Source organism: Neovison vison, chromosome 5, assembly GCF_020171115.1.
Source record: "Neovison vison isolate M4711 chromosome 5, ASM_NN_V1, whole genome shotgun sequence".
Classification (NCBI taxonomy): Eukaryota; Metazoa; Chordata; class Mammalia; order Carnivora; family Mustelidae; genus Neogale; species Neogale vison.
In genome coordinates, this window is record NC_058095.1 from 17181284 (window position 1) to 17195101 (window position 13818).

The 13818-nt window shown below is 42.4% G+C and overlaps 1 protein-coding gene across 1 annotated transcript in view; it reads left to right on the plus strand.

Moving 5' to 3' along the window:
• Positions 1–5427: 5427 nt before the first annotated feature.
• NSF (N-ethylmaleimide sensitive factor, vesicle fusing ATPase) overlaps positions 5428–13818 on the plus strand; it is a 151068-nt gene continuing 142677 nt past the window's right edge. Inside the window, exon 1 of the mRNA XM_044247713.1 lies at positions 5428–5504. Within this exon, the coding sequence (XP_044103648.1) occupies positions 5493–5504 (12 nt within the window). The 5' untranslated portion in view covers positions 5428–5492. The remainder of the gene's footprint in view (positions 5505–13818) is intronic.

The window sequence follows — 13818 nt, forward strand, 5'->3', positions numbered from 1 at the left end:
TAAAATCAGCTAATAGTGTTACTAGTATTATAGTACTGTTGGTAGTAGTAGTTAGTATCCGTGTAACTGCTGCATCAGGTAGTGAATGTGTTAGGTACTCCATGATAATTATCTCATCTAATTCTTATATGAAAACATTTAAGTTTAGAGTGTCCAAATGTCACACAGTATACCCACACCACCCTCCACAAGGTGGTCATCCCCTGATGACCCCAAGATCAGGACTTGCATGCCCTACTGACTGAGCCAGCCAGGCACCGGTTTATCCCTCTATTCTGGTCACACTTCTGCTCAAGAGATGTCTTCTTCTCTTGGAAAGCCCTACTTCATATGTTCCTTGCTCTAGAAACCACCCTGCAGAAACCATATACTAACCTTCACTTTTTCTCAAAAGCCCTCCTGAGAGCCATCACAGATAGCCAGTATTGTCATGGCCAGTGAGCTGTGGTTTACTGACCTCTAGTGTCTTAAGAATCCAGGCAACTCGACACTTCCCAGGAGACTCTGACTTCCTTTTCGCAAGATGCATAAAAGCTCATCAGACCAATTATCTGAATAATCCCTTTCCAAAGACCGGCAAGCAGCTCTCTGGCTCTACAATGTTAATATCCAGGGTTAGGCAGCCTGGCAAGCACTTTGGGGCTCTCACTAGAGGATGATGCGGTTTCCATAGCAACATTCATTCCTTTCCATGGAGGATTCTATCATCTCTCCTGCCCACTCAGACTTTCCAGAATGAATTGATTTTTGTGACTATAGGTGTTTGTCCTTGATATTCCAAAGACGAAAGACATATTCATCAAAACAAAAAACACAAAATACCACCAAAACAAAACAAAACCCAAAAAACCCGACTGCAGCTGAAATGCCGCATTGCACCAGCCTGCCTTCCTTTCTTTAAAAATTCCATACCCTTTCTCCATTTTGCTCTCTTCCCTAGCCTTATTCATCGTGTTGGGAAATAGGTTTCTCCAACAGAAAACAAACAGATGGTGACTCCATTTTCCTAAAACTGGTTACCATGGGGCTATAAAATGAAGTTTTCAGCGAGTCTCCCTTAAGCCTGAGCTTAGGGCATGGATGGCTGACCTGTGGGTTATGATTGGAGGGGCAAGAGTAAGGATCATTATCCACATAAAGCTCCCTAGAAAGAGGTCACAAGCTCTGAAATTCCACCAGTAACAATTCGTTTGTTTAGGATAAGCATTGCCGTCCTCAGCAATATTCTCTTAAATTGCATATACCTCTGGGAAGAGTAATATATGAGGTTGCTAATGCGTAAAGGACTTGGGCAAAAGAGGAAGCAGTGCAGAAAGAAGGGTGTAAAAGGGGCTCTGGGGACCACTTTTATCTGCTTCACAATGGCATCTTCTACAAGAGGGGCGGTGCAGGTCCTTGCAACTTACAACACAGAGCCACTGGAGGATGTTCTCCGACGTTTACAATGCAGTGGCGAATTCCCTACATAGCACTGTTCCCTGAAACACCTGCATGCAGTCTTGCTGGAAGATGTTTGAAACCCACACCGTGAAGTGACTAAAACACATCTCTGTTCCCAGCACCATTTATTTAACCCTAGAGTTTCCGCAGACAAAAGGTAGTTTTCCTCTGGGCAATGTGACAAGCACCAAAAAGCTTCATTGCTTTGTTAAATAAACTAGATGACATGAATTCAGCTTATTTCTACTTAGGTTACTATTGCCTTCACTCTTCAAAACACAGAAGAAATTTTTCCCGCAGTTAAATTCTTACAACTGTTACAACCAAAATGCCATTTCAATGGAGCTCTTACTAAGTGATGTTTAATGGGCCATAATTTGAACATAGAATTATATCCATGCAGTCATTTAGTCTTTGAGTCAGGCCTCCACCTAGAAATGTTGGTTACCTATCGGGGAGGAACAGCTGATATTAAGTTTCACTATGTAGAAGCCTGGAATCACGTTATTGATACTAACAGGAAATAGAGTATATTAGTCAATGTATTAGTCTGTTCTCTACAGAGAAACAGAACCAATAAGGGTGTATTGTATAAATATCTGTATAAAATAAAAAGATTTATTTAAGAAATTGGCTCATGCAATTGTGGAGGCTTGGGGAGTCCAAAAATTTGATGAGGCCGGCTGGCAAGCTAGAGATTCAGGAAAGATTTGCAATTCAAGTCCAATGGCAGAGTGCTAGGAAACCAGGGAGATGTGATGTTGCAGATGAAGTCAGAAGGCAGTCTGCTAGAAAATTTCCTGTTGCTTCCAAGAGAACAGCATTTTATTTAATGTGGGCCTTCAAATGATTAGATGAGGCCCACCCACATTATGGAGAGCATCTACTGTACTCAAAATCCATGGATTTAAATGTAAATCTTGTTTAAAAATATCCTCATGGAAACATCCAGTATAATGTTTGACCAGGGATCTGGGCACTGTGACCCAGGCAAATTGATACATAACATTAACCATCACACTGGGTCACATGTGGTGGCCATATTCAACAAGAACAGATATCGATCAAACCCTTACCACCACCACCTCCGTTCCTCACTGTTATTAATCCTAGATACTGCTATGTCTAATTAATCATTATGTCATTATCTTTTGTCCTTTCATTCAAGGTACCTAATACCCCTTTTTTCTCTGACTCTCCCTAGTCTCATCTCATCTACCTCCTGCTTCTCTAAAAAGCCCTGCAACCCTTAGAAAATTATCCTGGTCATTTATACTTCAGGATAAATTTAGGGGCACCTGGCTGGCTCATTCAGTAGGGCATGTGACTCTTGATCCTGAAGGTGTGAGTTCAAGCCCCATGTTGGACACTGAGATTACTTTAAATATAATAGAGTAAATCTAAATCATTGTTAACTGTCTTACCTACTTTATCATTGTAAAAGAAAAGCATATTAAGAGTATTTCAGGATCAATAAAGAGCTGAGGGAAGTATTTTTTTTTGAGGAAGGGAAAGAAAAAAAGAAAGTGACAAACAAATGAAGGCAAAGAGAAAAAGCCAGATTTTGCAGAAGATGGAAACCAGATAAACTCCAGGGGTCTAGATAATTCATGAATGTTCTTTCCAAGGTGTCACCATTGCAGTAAATCAGCTCTCACTGTTTTCTATCATCCTCAGGAGAGTCAAGGTTGCAGCTGCCTGGGAGAGAAGCATCTGATTGAGCTTGGGTTCTGTGCTCCTTCCTGGGCCGGGGAATGGCAGGGCACCTTGTCTGACAGTATCCAAGCTGCATGAGCTAGAGGAACTGTGGCCAGTAAAAGGGAGTGTAGATTTGGGCAGCAAAATATTTATTCTCTATTGACTACCACTATAAGAATTGCTCAAAGGTGATGCAGAATCAGCTCCACTAAGATAACCTTGAATATCAGAGCAAGGCACAGTTGGGAGGCACAGACACTGTAACAGCCTGGAATAATGTCTCAGAATCCTTCTGCTCCAGCTGGACACTAAGTAAAGTGCCTCAAGGGCAAGAGCTCATGTCTATTTTAGTTTCTTTGGTAGATGGACCTGTAGAACTGTATACACAATGCTATTGAACTTATATCATTTGTGAGATACTACAAAGGTTGCTTATCATGGAAATATGTGCTCTAAAAAGACACACTGGAACCTCTCCAGCAAGCTTATCTTTCCTAGGTGGTTAAGTATTCCTGCCTGTTGAAGAGATTAAAGACATTTTCCCTTGCAATCTCTTTTACCTAGTAACAAACCAGTGGTGTAAACATATTTGCATTATTCTCTGGCCTTGAAAATAACGTCAGGTCATTGGACTGAGAACCAGGATCATCTTCTGGATCTGTTTGGTAACTCTCTTTGATTTACAGATTCAGAGTATCAAAAAATGTAAGAGGCAACCATTAAGCTCATCTAATTATACCTCTCACTTTGCAAATAAGGAAACTGGGGCTCAGAGAAGAGATATGGCAAATGAGTTGGCAGACCATGAAAAGGGACAAGAACCTGTACCTCCAGGCTCCCCAATTCATTCTCAGTGTTTTTGTAGCTTTTGCAAGTTAATAGATCAGAAGTCAACTAGTTCTCTTTCCTGATAAACTCCACTGATTTAGTTAACATCGGATTTGCCCAATAAAGCAATGTGGTTCTCAGGCATAGCCTGAGAGTTTATAAAACTGGCCTGGTTTTGTTTCTTCTGTCCCTGGCCCGCCATCAGGTCACTTGCTGATTTTTATTCTCAATCTTAAACCGCTAAGCGTGCCCACCTCTTCTAATGTTTTCCTTTGCTCATATTGGAACCACTATTTTTTCCTAATCAACTGTGAGAAATGAAAGGTAACAAATCCTGTTGTTTCTTGTCTTGTGTAAATACGGAGAGAAATATAAGCTATCAGGGACAGGGCCAATAAAAGCATCAGGGAATCTGTTAAGCAGAATCTTCTTGCAGCAGCTGCTGCTGTTACTATTATTTTTTTTTAAAGATTTTATTTATTTATTTGACAGAGATCACAAGTAGGTAGAGAGGCAGCAGGAGGGGGCCGGGGGAGGGAAGCAGGTTCCCCGCTGAGCAGAGAGCCCAATGAGGGGCTCAATTCCAGGACCCTGAGACCTGAGGGTCTGAGCTGAAGGCAGAGGCTTAACCCACTGAGCTACCCAGGCACCCCTGCTTTTACTATTATTAATTCTAATTTTTATTATCCTCTATTCTGAAGAATCCAGTGAGGCAATAGTATAGTAGAAATATAGAGGTAAAAGAAGTAAGAGCGAATTTGGGGCGTATTTTATTCAAATTCCGCCCTATTGTCTAAAATGAAACAATACTGGGGAATCATAAAGATTGTTAAAAACATTATCTTTATAAATAAACAATAATGAATTAAACTATAGAAAATAAAGGTAAAGCAACAATTACGATTCATTCTTAAATTTGAAAATAGAGTTTTCCAGGCTACACAAAAGTTAAATATAAACACCAACATTGATAATTTCCAGGACCTAGGTAAACAAGCTCGCCTACAGGGAAAAGCTTGAATCCACGCAGAACTTGAATTCAGAACCAGCTTCGGGCAGGCCAGTACCCTCGCCGGGTGCTTTTAGGCACATTTGCACATTTCAGTAGGTCTGGAAGCAGAAAGGTAAAAAGTCTCAGAGGCAGTAACTGGGCAAGCAGCAGTGGGCAAAGAGAAGCAAGGCTAAGGAATTAAAACATCTGAGGCCTTGCTACACAGCCAGACGCAAACGGCCAGCTGTGACAAGACTCGCAAAAGAAACAGTCGCCAGCGGACAGGTGCTCTGCAGAAATATAGAACACTAGCACCCGCAGCTCCTGCTCAAAATGGCGCCGTCGCCCCGCCCGCCCCTCGGCGGCCGCGGACCCGCGCGCGCCCTGCGGGGCGGGGGACGCCGGGGACGCGTCCGGGCGCGCGCGCGGCCTCACGGCGGCTGCGCGCCTGCGCGAGGGAGGGCGGCGAGCGCGCGCGGGGGCGGGCTCTACTAAGCGCCCAGCTGCAGCCGCGGAGCCGGACGTGTCCGCGAAGATGGCGGGCCGGGTGAGTGCCGGCCCAGAACCTGCGGCTCGAGGCGGGGGCGCCGGGCTCGCGGGCACTCGGAGATCCTGACGGCCCCAGGGGAGGGGGCGTGAGTCCGAGCAGATGGGGGGTTGGAGGGGGCGGCAAGCCAGAGAAGGGCTTGAGGGTGAGAGTAGGAGCGGTGACGGGGGATTAGCCTTCCGCAGAAACTCCATCCCCCTAAGGAAGCTCGAGGGGAGGCGACCCCCTCACTACACTGGGTCTCCTGGGTCTCCTTTAATTCTCCCTCTCTATCCCTTGGGGCTTGTTACCGCGTCCCCCAAACCAGCCACAGGATTGTGGCGGTCCCAGCCCCGTCGGACGGGCTCAGGGGGGTTCTCCGCACCCCCTTGCTAGGGCTTATTAGGTGCAGCCGCTGGAATGACTGCGGGGGATCAATCTCCTGCGCTGGGGCTAGGCCTGTGGGAAGGATCATTAGGAACTCATTTCTGTTTCTTTTAAAGTGAAAGGTCTTGGGAAAGGGAGGAGGAGGTGCAAATGACTTTTAGTGTTAAACCCCAGCCATCTGGGGGACCTGTCACTGTCGGAACAGGCAGGAATGTCTTCAGCTGGGAATGGGGATGCTTTTGGGGCGTCGCGTTTTCTTTTTATGAATGACAGTCGCTTTGAATGCAGCAGTCTATGTTGTAGTTCCATGGTTTTAAATTTTACTTCCTCCTTTACCTCTTAAGATCGCGGTGTAGTATGGGTTTGGCAAGGGGAGATAGGGCTGGTTCTGTGCCGTACTGCAGTGTGCCTTGAGCTAAAAGCTCTCTGAGGGATGGATCCTGCCCAGAGATTACACTGGTCATAAACCTGGGGACATTAACTGCGTCACTAGGGGATAAGGATGTGCTTGACTGATTTATTTATACTGGAATATTTAAACAAGTTTGCGTGGATTTATGCTTGCATGCAGATGTCCTATCTAAATGGCCCATCTAAAAGTCATGAGATGATGGAGTAAGAAGAGACCTTAAAGGTCATTTAATTTGACCTCTTATTCTTTCTATTCTCCATAGGCTCTCCTTTTATCAATGGCTTCTCCCTCTACCCATGCTTCTGATTCTCTTTTTCCCCATCCAAGGAACCCCACTCCTGTGCGTTCACCTGTTCCCACTTAACATACTTAAGCTTCTCCCATCTTAAGACAAACCTTCCCTCCACCCTCACAGCTATCTCCTTTCTTTTCCCGTTTTTCAGCCAGGTATTTCCATAGAGTTGTATACATTTATTGTCTTTAATATTTGCTTACCACCTACTCACCCCCCCCAGCCCACTGTGGTCTGATTTCTGGTCCTATCAGTCCACTGAAACGTGCTTCTAAACTTAATTGACATTTTTCATTCTTTGTCTGAGTTGAGGTCTCCACAGCGTTTGGCATTGTTGATCATAGCCTCCTTCATGGTAAACGCTCTTTCCATGGCTTCTGTGCAGCCTTGCTCCTGTTTTTACTCATACCTCTCTTTTGCAGACTCACCCTCCTCTATGCTGTTATTCAATGCAGATATTCCTCAAGGCTCTCTTCTCCATTCTCTCTTCAGGCAGTCTCTTCTAAGCCTACAGCTTCAACTACCATCTATATGCCAATGATTCTCAGTATTTTACTCCCAGTCCAGATCTGTCCTTTAAGTTCCAGATCAATATGTCAGAATGCCAATTTAAAATCAAGGCACCTCAAACTCTACTGTTCACATCTAAACCCATGATCTTAGCCCACCTAGTTAGTACTTTTCCTGTGAATGGCGTCACCGTCCATAGGCTAGAAACCAGTGGGGGATGGGAAGGTGGGGTGGTGGTGTTCATGGTCATCCTTCATACTTCTCTCTCACCACATCCTCTGCCCCCCAGTAAAATCATCACTGAATTCTGTTCCACCCACCCCCAACCCTTCTCTGAAAGGGTATGATTAGGGCCAAAGAATGTGGAGTGGGCATTGCTACTTTAAATTATACCCAAATAGGGGCACCTGGGTGGCTCAGTGGGTTAAAGCCTCTGCCTTCAGCTCAGGTCATGATCCCAGGGTCCTGGGATCAAGCCCCACATCGGGCTCTCTGCTCAGCAGGGAGCCTGCTTCCCTTCCTCTCTCTCTGCCTGCCTCTTTGCCTACTTGTCATATCTATCTGTCAAATAAATAAATAAAATCTAAAAAAAAAAAATTATACCCAAATAACCCACTGGACTACTGGTCACATGGGTTCTGTCATTTTAATATCCTAAAAATCTTCAATCTGTCCACCTCTCTTCATCCTCATTTCTACCTCATTTCCCCAAACTACCATCATCTGTGGTTTGGACTACTTTGGGAATCTCACCAGAAGTCTCTTTACAGCATTTTCCACATTGATTGTTTCCTCTCATGCCTGTTGCTATTTAAACCCCTACCTCAATAGTGTCAGGTTACTTTTGGGAGATCAGTCCAAACTGGGCCTTTAAGGCCCTTCGTGGTTCTACTCCTGCTTCTCTCTACTCACACTGCCTTACTCCCTATGCTGAGGTTATATAAACCATTCAGTTCCTTGAACTTTAGTAGTTTCTCTTACCACAAGGTCTTTGCACGTACTGTTTCCTTTCTTTGTGATGTTCTGTTCCCAACCATTTACCTCCTACTCATGGATCACTCATCTACTCAAGGGAAGCCTGTTCTGATCCCACACAAGTCATGATCCTTTGTTAGATGCTTTTGAAGAGCTCCATTCCTTTCCTTAGAGATTTATCTGTTTGTCATTTTAAATTTATTGGTTTGGTTATTTGCCTTTACTGTTTATCTTCCTTCAAAGAAGAGACCATGTTAGTTTTTCATTCATTGTCATCACTGTGTGCTTTGCACACTGCCTGGGGCGTAGGTGCTCAATACCTTTTTGTTTAAAACGAAACTGATCTAATTTCTGAGTACTCTAGCAGTAGAGAGTGCATCACCATTAAAGCTAGCCCATTTTAGTGTCATGTTAGAAATGTCTTTTTTTATATGGTGTTCCATGTAATTTTTAGCTGTTTAGAGTTACAAAGAACTAAACACAATTCCTTTTCCGTATGATAGGTTCTCATATATTTGAAGACAGGTTACATATTCACTCAGATTTTCTCTTTGCAAGTTAAACATCCCCAATTCCTGAAATAGTCTGTATTCCAAACTCTTCTTCATTTAGGTTACCTTCCTTTGGAAATGCTGTTTTGCCATTGTTTCTTCTAAAATGTGCCCCAAGTGGAACACAGTGATTAGTGGAGAACATGCTGAACTCCTATTCTCTTGAGCTAGACACTACCATTATTAATACAGGGTAAAATCATATTTGCTTTTTTTCTGCAGTAAATCACACTCTTGGGTCATAATGAGCTTGCAGTCAATTAAAACTCTCATATTCTTTTAAAACTGGCTCCCCTACCCCGTTCTATGTATTGTGCAATTGTTTTATTGAACCTAAGTACAGAGTCTTACATTTATCCGCTTTATAGTCCTCATTTTTTTTAGGTCAGGGCCCATCTACTACTTGTTCAAGGTCTTTTTGATTCTTGATTCTTTCATGTTATGCAACATAGTAGCTCTTTCTGCCAATTTTGTTTTCACCTGTAGGTTTAAAATCATGACTTCTGTGTCTACATTCAAGTCATTATTAAAAATGAGACTAAGATAGGTCAGAAATAGCCCTTGAGCATGCTGTTAGAGACCTTTCTCTAGACTGATACACATCAATATACTTTGGGTACCATTACTTAAATACAAACATATCTCATCTAATCCTGACAAAACCATCCTGCAAGCTAGGTAGTATTAATATTGTTTTTCTCAGAGATAAGGGCTCATTAATTTGCCAGGTTTACAACTAACAAGAAGCAGGGTCAGGATATGAATTCAGCTCAGTTTGCTACTTATTTCCTGCTTCACCAACTTAATTGCAAGGGTCTAGAAAAGAGTATATTTACCTTACTTAGAGCTTTTGGAGGTTGATGTCAAAGTTTAATTTTCAAAAACTGCCTTCTATCTTTTGGAAAATCTGAGCACCTTTGGCTCATCTTTGATTGTCTGTCTTCTTCTGATAACCATAATTTCCTAGTAACTGCTTATTGTTTAACAAATAGAGTTAGCCTTGTGACGCTTTTAAAATAAATTCTGAGTTTCCTTTTTTGGAAGAAAAGCTATTTTGAATTATTATTGCTTTTGGTTACTTTAATTTTGGCATTCTGACACCTTGTAAATGGTATTTATATTCATATGTAGTTGAAGGGTTTTGTTTCCCCCTGTATCATTATATCACATGTATCACTGGTAGCATTAGTAACCTGTATATCTTGTCCTTTGCTTTTTCTGGGCAAAAGAGGGCATCATGTTTAGTTCATCTGGGAAATTGGCTGAAGAATAAAATGTGTGATATTATTCAGTAAATAACATCTAGGTCATTAGAACTTGATTAATCCTTAAAATTTCTTGACGCTTATAATCTGAAAAAGCAACGAACGTGAAAGAAAATAATTTTTGTCATTATCTTCTTTTTTTTTTTAAGATTTTATTTATTTATTTATTTGACAGACAGAGGTCACAAGCAGGCAGAGAGGCAGACAGAGAGAGAGGAGGAAGCAGGCCCCCCGCTGAGCAGAGAGCCTGATGATGCGGGGCTCATGCGGGGCTCGATCCCAGAACTCTGGGATCATGACCCGAGCCAAAGGCAGAGGCTTTAACCCACTGAGCCACCCAGGCGCCCCTGTCATTATCTTCTTTAGTGTATATACTATATGAGAAAAAAATATGGGATTATAAGTTGGATACATTTTATAATAAATGATGAATTGATTTAAAGGTACTTGATTCCCTTTGGCCTTTCAAAAAGATTGAATTAGGTAATAAGTGCTCTTGGCTGTTTTAAATTTTTGCTGGTAATAAAACAGATTCTCTAGTTCTAATTCTTATTATTTATATAAATACAGACTCTTAGTTATATATGAACTCCCCATACAGATGGCTGCCTTTGCCCCAGGCCTCCACACTATCAGAACTCTTATGCTACAGCTTCTCTGAAATCATAGAATCAGAAGTAGAGGAAAGAAAGAATTTGAAATACAGCCTTAAATGTTTAGGAGAGCTGATTCTAAGTATGGAGAGGCTCCTTAGTAAAGCTGCTCTGTTTGGTGTTGCTTCTTGGCCCCTTCTACCACCACCACCACCACCACCACCTGGTTACTGAGAAGGAAAGAAGAGAGACTTTCCACATTGCCTGAACTTTTTTGTACTGTATCTTTTAAAATTGCCCAGAGATGCTGCGCCTGGGTGGCTCAGTGGGTTAAGCCTCTGACTTCGGCTCGGGTCATGATCTCGGAGTCCTGGAATCGAGCCCTGCATCAGGCTCTCTCCTCAGTGGGGAGCCTGCTTCCCCCTCTCTCTCTGCCCTGCCTCTCTGCCTACTTGTGATTTCTCTCTGTCAAATAAAAACAAAAACAAAAACAAAAACAAGAAACAAAATTGCCCAGAGATCTGACTTGCTGGAGATTCAGCAGTGCCTTTCTGCAAATACACATACGATAATGCCAATAAAGCCAATGGAACACTTTCTTCATAAATTCTTATACCTCCTTGAGGTAATCTCTTATGAAGGAATAGAAGTAAGATGATGTTAAATAGAAATCTAAGGGAGAGAACTCTTAGGAGTTGAATGCGGTGTAGAAAGATGTCAGGTGATCCTAGAGTCCTGGGATGGAACCCTGCATTGGGCTTCCTGCTCAGGGGGAGTCTGCTTCTCTCTCTCTCTCTCCCTCTGCCTTTCCCCTGCCTTTCCCCACCACTCATTCTCTCTCTCTCTCTCTCTCTCTCAAATAAATAAAATTTCTTAAAAAATTTAAAAAAAGAAAGATGTTAGAGGTAAAATTGACCTAATCTCAGATTTTGAGGAGGGCAGGCTAGTAAATTTCGTATCAGTTAGTATATTGATGAAACTTTTATAGCCTAATGTAGAAATCTAGCCATTTATGTATGTATGTGTGTATGTATTTTTGAAGATTTTATTTATTTTAGAGAGAGCGTGAGTGGGGAGGGACCGAGGGGGAGAGAGAAGAAGAGGGAGAGAGAGAATCTGAAGCACACTCCTGCTGAGTGCGGAGCCTGACGTGGGGCTCTAGCCGTGACCTGGACATCATGACCTGAGCCGAAACCAAGTCTGACACTCAAATGACTGAGCCATCCACGTACCCCAATAAGCCGAGCCTTTTGTAATATTTTGTGGGTGAATGGCATCTTTACCAAATAATTGACCTTCAGGTAGTTTTGGAAGACAAGTTCTGAATGGGGATGGTTTATGTGCAATACCACGAGTCCAAACAAACAATTTAGAATGTTTTATAGTCTCGTTTCCTGAGGTCAGAGTTCTGCTGTCCAAAGCATATCAACCTTCTGCCATATTTGTGCATGTTACTTTAGTGGAGATTTTAAAAAGTATCTTGAAATGCAGTATGTTTTAGGAACTAAAATTGAACTCTTTATAACACTACTAAATAGCTTCTTTTTGAAACCAAAGGAATTTATGCTTAAAATGGATGTATTCCTTTCTTCAAGTATTTAAAACAAGGTACAAAGGTATAAGGTGAAAGTATACTGTTGGGGATGCCTGGGTGGCTCAGTCAGTTAAGTGTCTGCCTCTGGCTCAGGTCATGATCCCAGGGTCCTGGGATCAAGTTCCACTTTGGGCTCCTTGCTCAGCAAGGAGCCTGCTTCTCCTTCTGCCTTCTGCTCCCCCTGCTTGTGCTTTCTCTCTGACGAATAAATAAAATCTTGAAAAAAAAAAAAGGGAAAGTATACAATTTTATTCTTGAAAATTCTTGAATTGGCAGAACCGTGAACCCTTGGGAACACCTGCATTGGCAATATACTAGACACTTGCTCCAGTGCCGTTCTTAAGGGTCCATACTCTAGGTGTGGCATCTTTGGTAAGAATCTCATAATGAGATCCTTTCTCACAATTCAATATTAATACCCCTGAATGGGCTCTAATGCCTACATTGGGTTGTTTTCAGTTTCTTAGTGATTTTTTAAAAAGATTTTGTTTCTTTGGGGCACCTGGGTGGCTCAGTGGGTTAAGCCTCTGCCTTCGGGTCAGGTCATGATCCCAGGGTCCTGGGATCGAGCCCCACATCGGGCTTTCTGCTCAGCAGCGAGCCTGCTTCCCCCACTCTCTCTCTGCCTGCCTCTCTGCCTACTTGTGATCTCTGCCTGCCAAATAAGTAAAAATAAAATCTTTAAAAAAATAAAAGATTCTGTTTATTTATTTGATGGACAGAGATCACAAGCAGGCAGAGGCAGGCAGAGAGAGAGGGGGAAGCAGGCTTCCCACCGAGCAGAGAGCCCGATGTGGGGCTCGATCCCAGGAACCCGAGATCATGACCTGACCCGAAGGCAGAGGCTTTAACCCACTGAGCCACCCAGGCGCCCCAGTTTCTTAGTGATTTAATCTCATAATTTCCAACTTATATTTTATGATGGAAACTATTCCTTGCTTGACTGTATATCTAGAAGCTCTGTGCATTTAAGCAAGTATAAATTATAAACACTTCAAGAGGTTTCAAACATGAGACACCTGGCTGGTTCACTCAGAAGAGCATGCAACTTTTGATCTTGGGGTTGTAAGTTTAAGCCCCACGTTGGGTATAGAAATTACTTTAAAAAAAGAAAAAAAGAAGAAAAAAAATCTTTAAAGATTTAGAACATGCTGAAAAGTACAGCAAACAGCATAACATATATCCATATGTTCACCACCCAGATTTAAATGTTAACATATTGTGAAATTTGTTTCAGAACTTAAATTTTTAGAAATAAAACATTACAGATCCAATTCAATCTCTTTTGTATCTCCTTTTGATTTACTAACCTTTCCCAGAAATAACCACTATTCTAAAGTTGGTATAGATCCTTTCTGTTCACATTTACATATGTTTGTGCCCATAAGTAATATATTGTTTTGTGTGTTTTAAAAGTATTTATAGGGGCGCCTGGGTGGCTCAGTGGGTTAAGCCTCTGCCTTCGGCTCAGGTCGTGATCCCAGGGTCCTGGGATTGAGCCCCGTGTGGGGCTCTCTGCTCAGCAGGGAGCCTGCTCCCCCACCCCCCCACCTCACCCCCTGCTCTCTGCCTACTTGTGATCTCTCTCTCCCTACCAAATAAACAAAATCTTAAAAAAAAAACCCCAAACATAAAAATACATATAGTGATGTCATATTGTATATTTCCATCTGCAAACTGCATTTTTTTAAAAAGATTTTATTTATTTATTTGTCGGAGAGAGAGAGAGAGCGAGCACAACCAGGCAGAGCGGGAG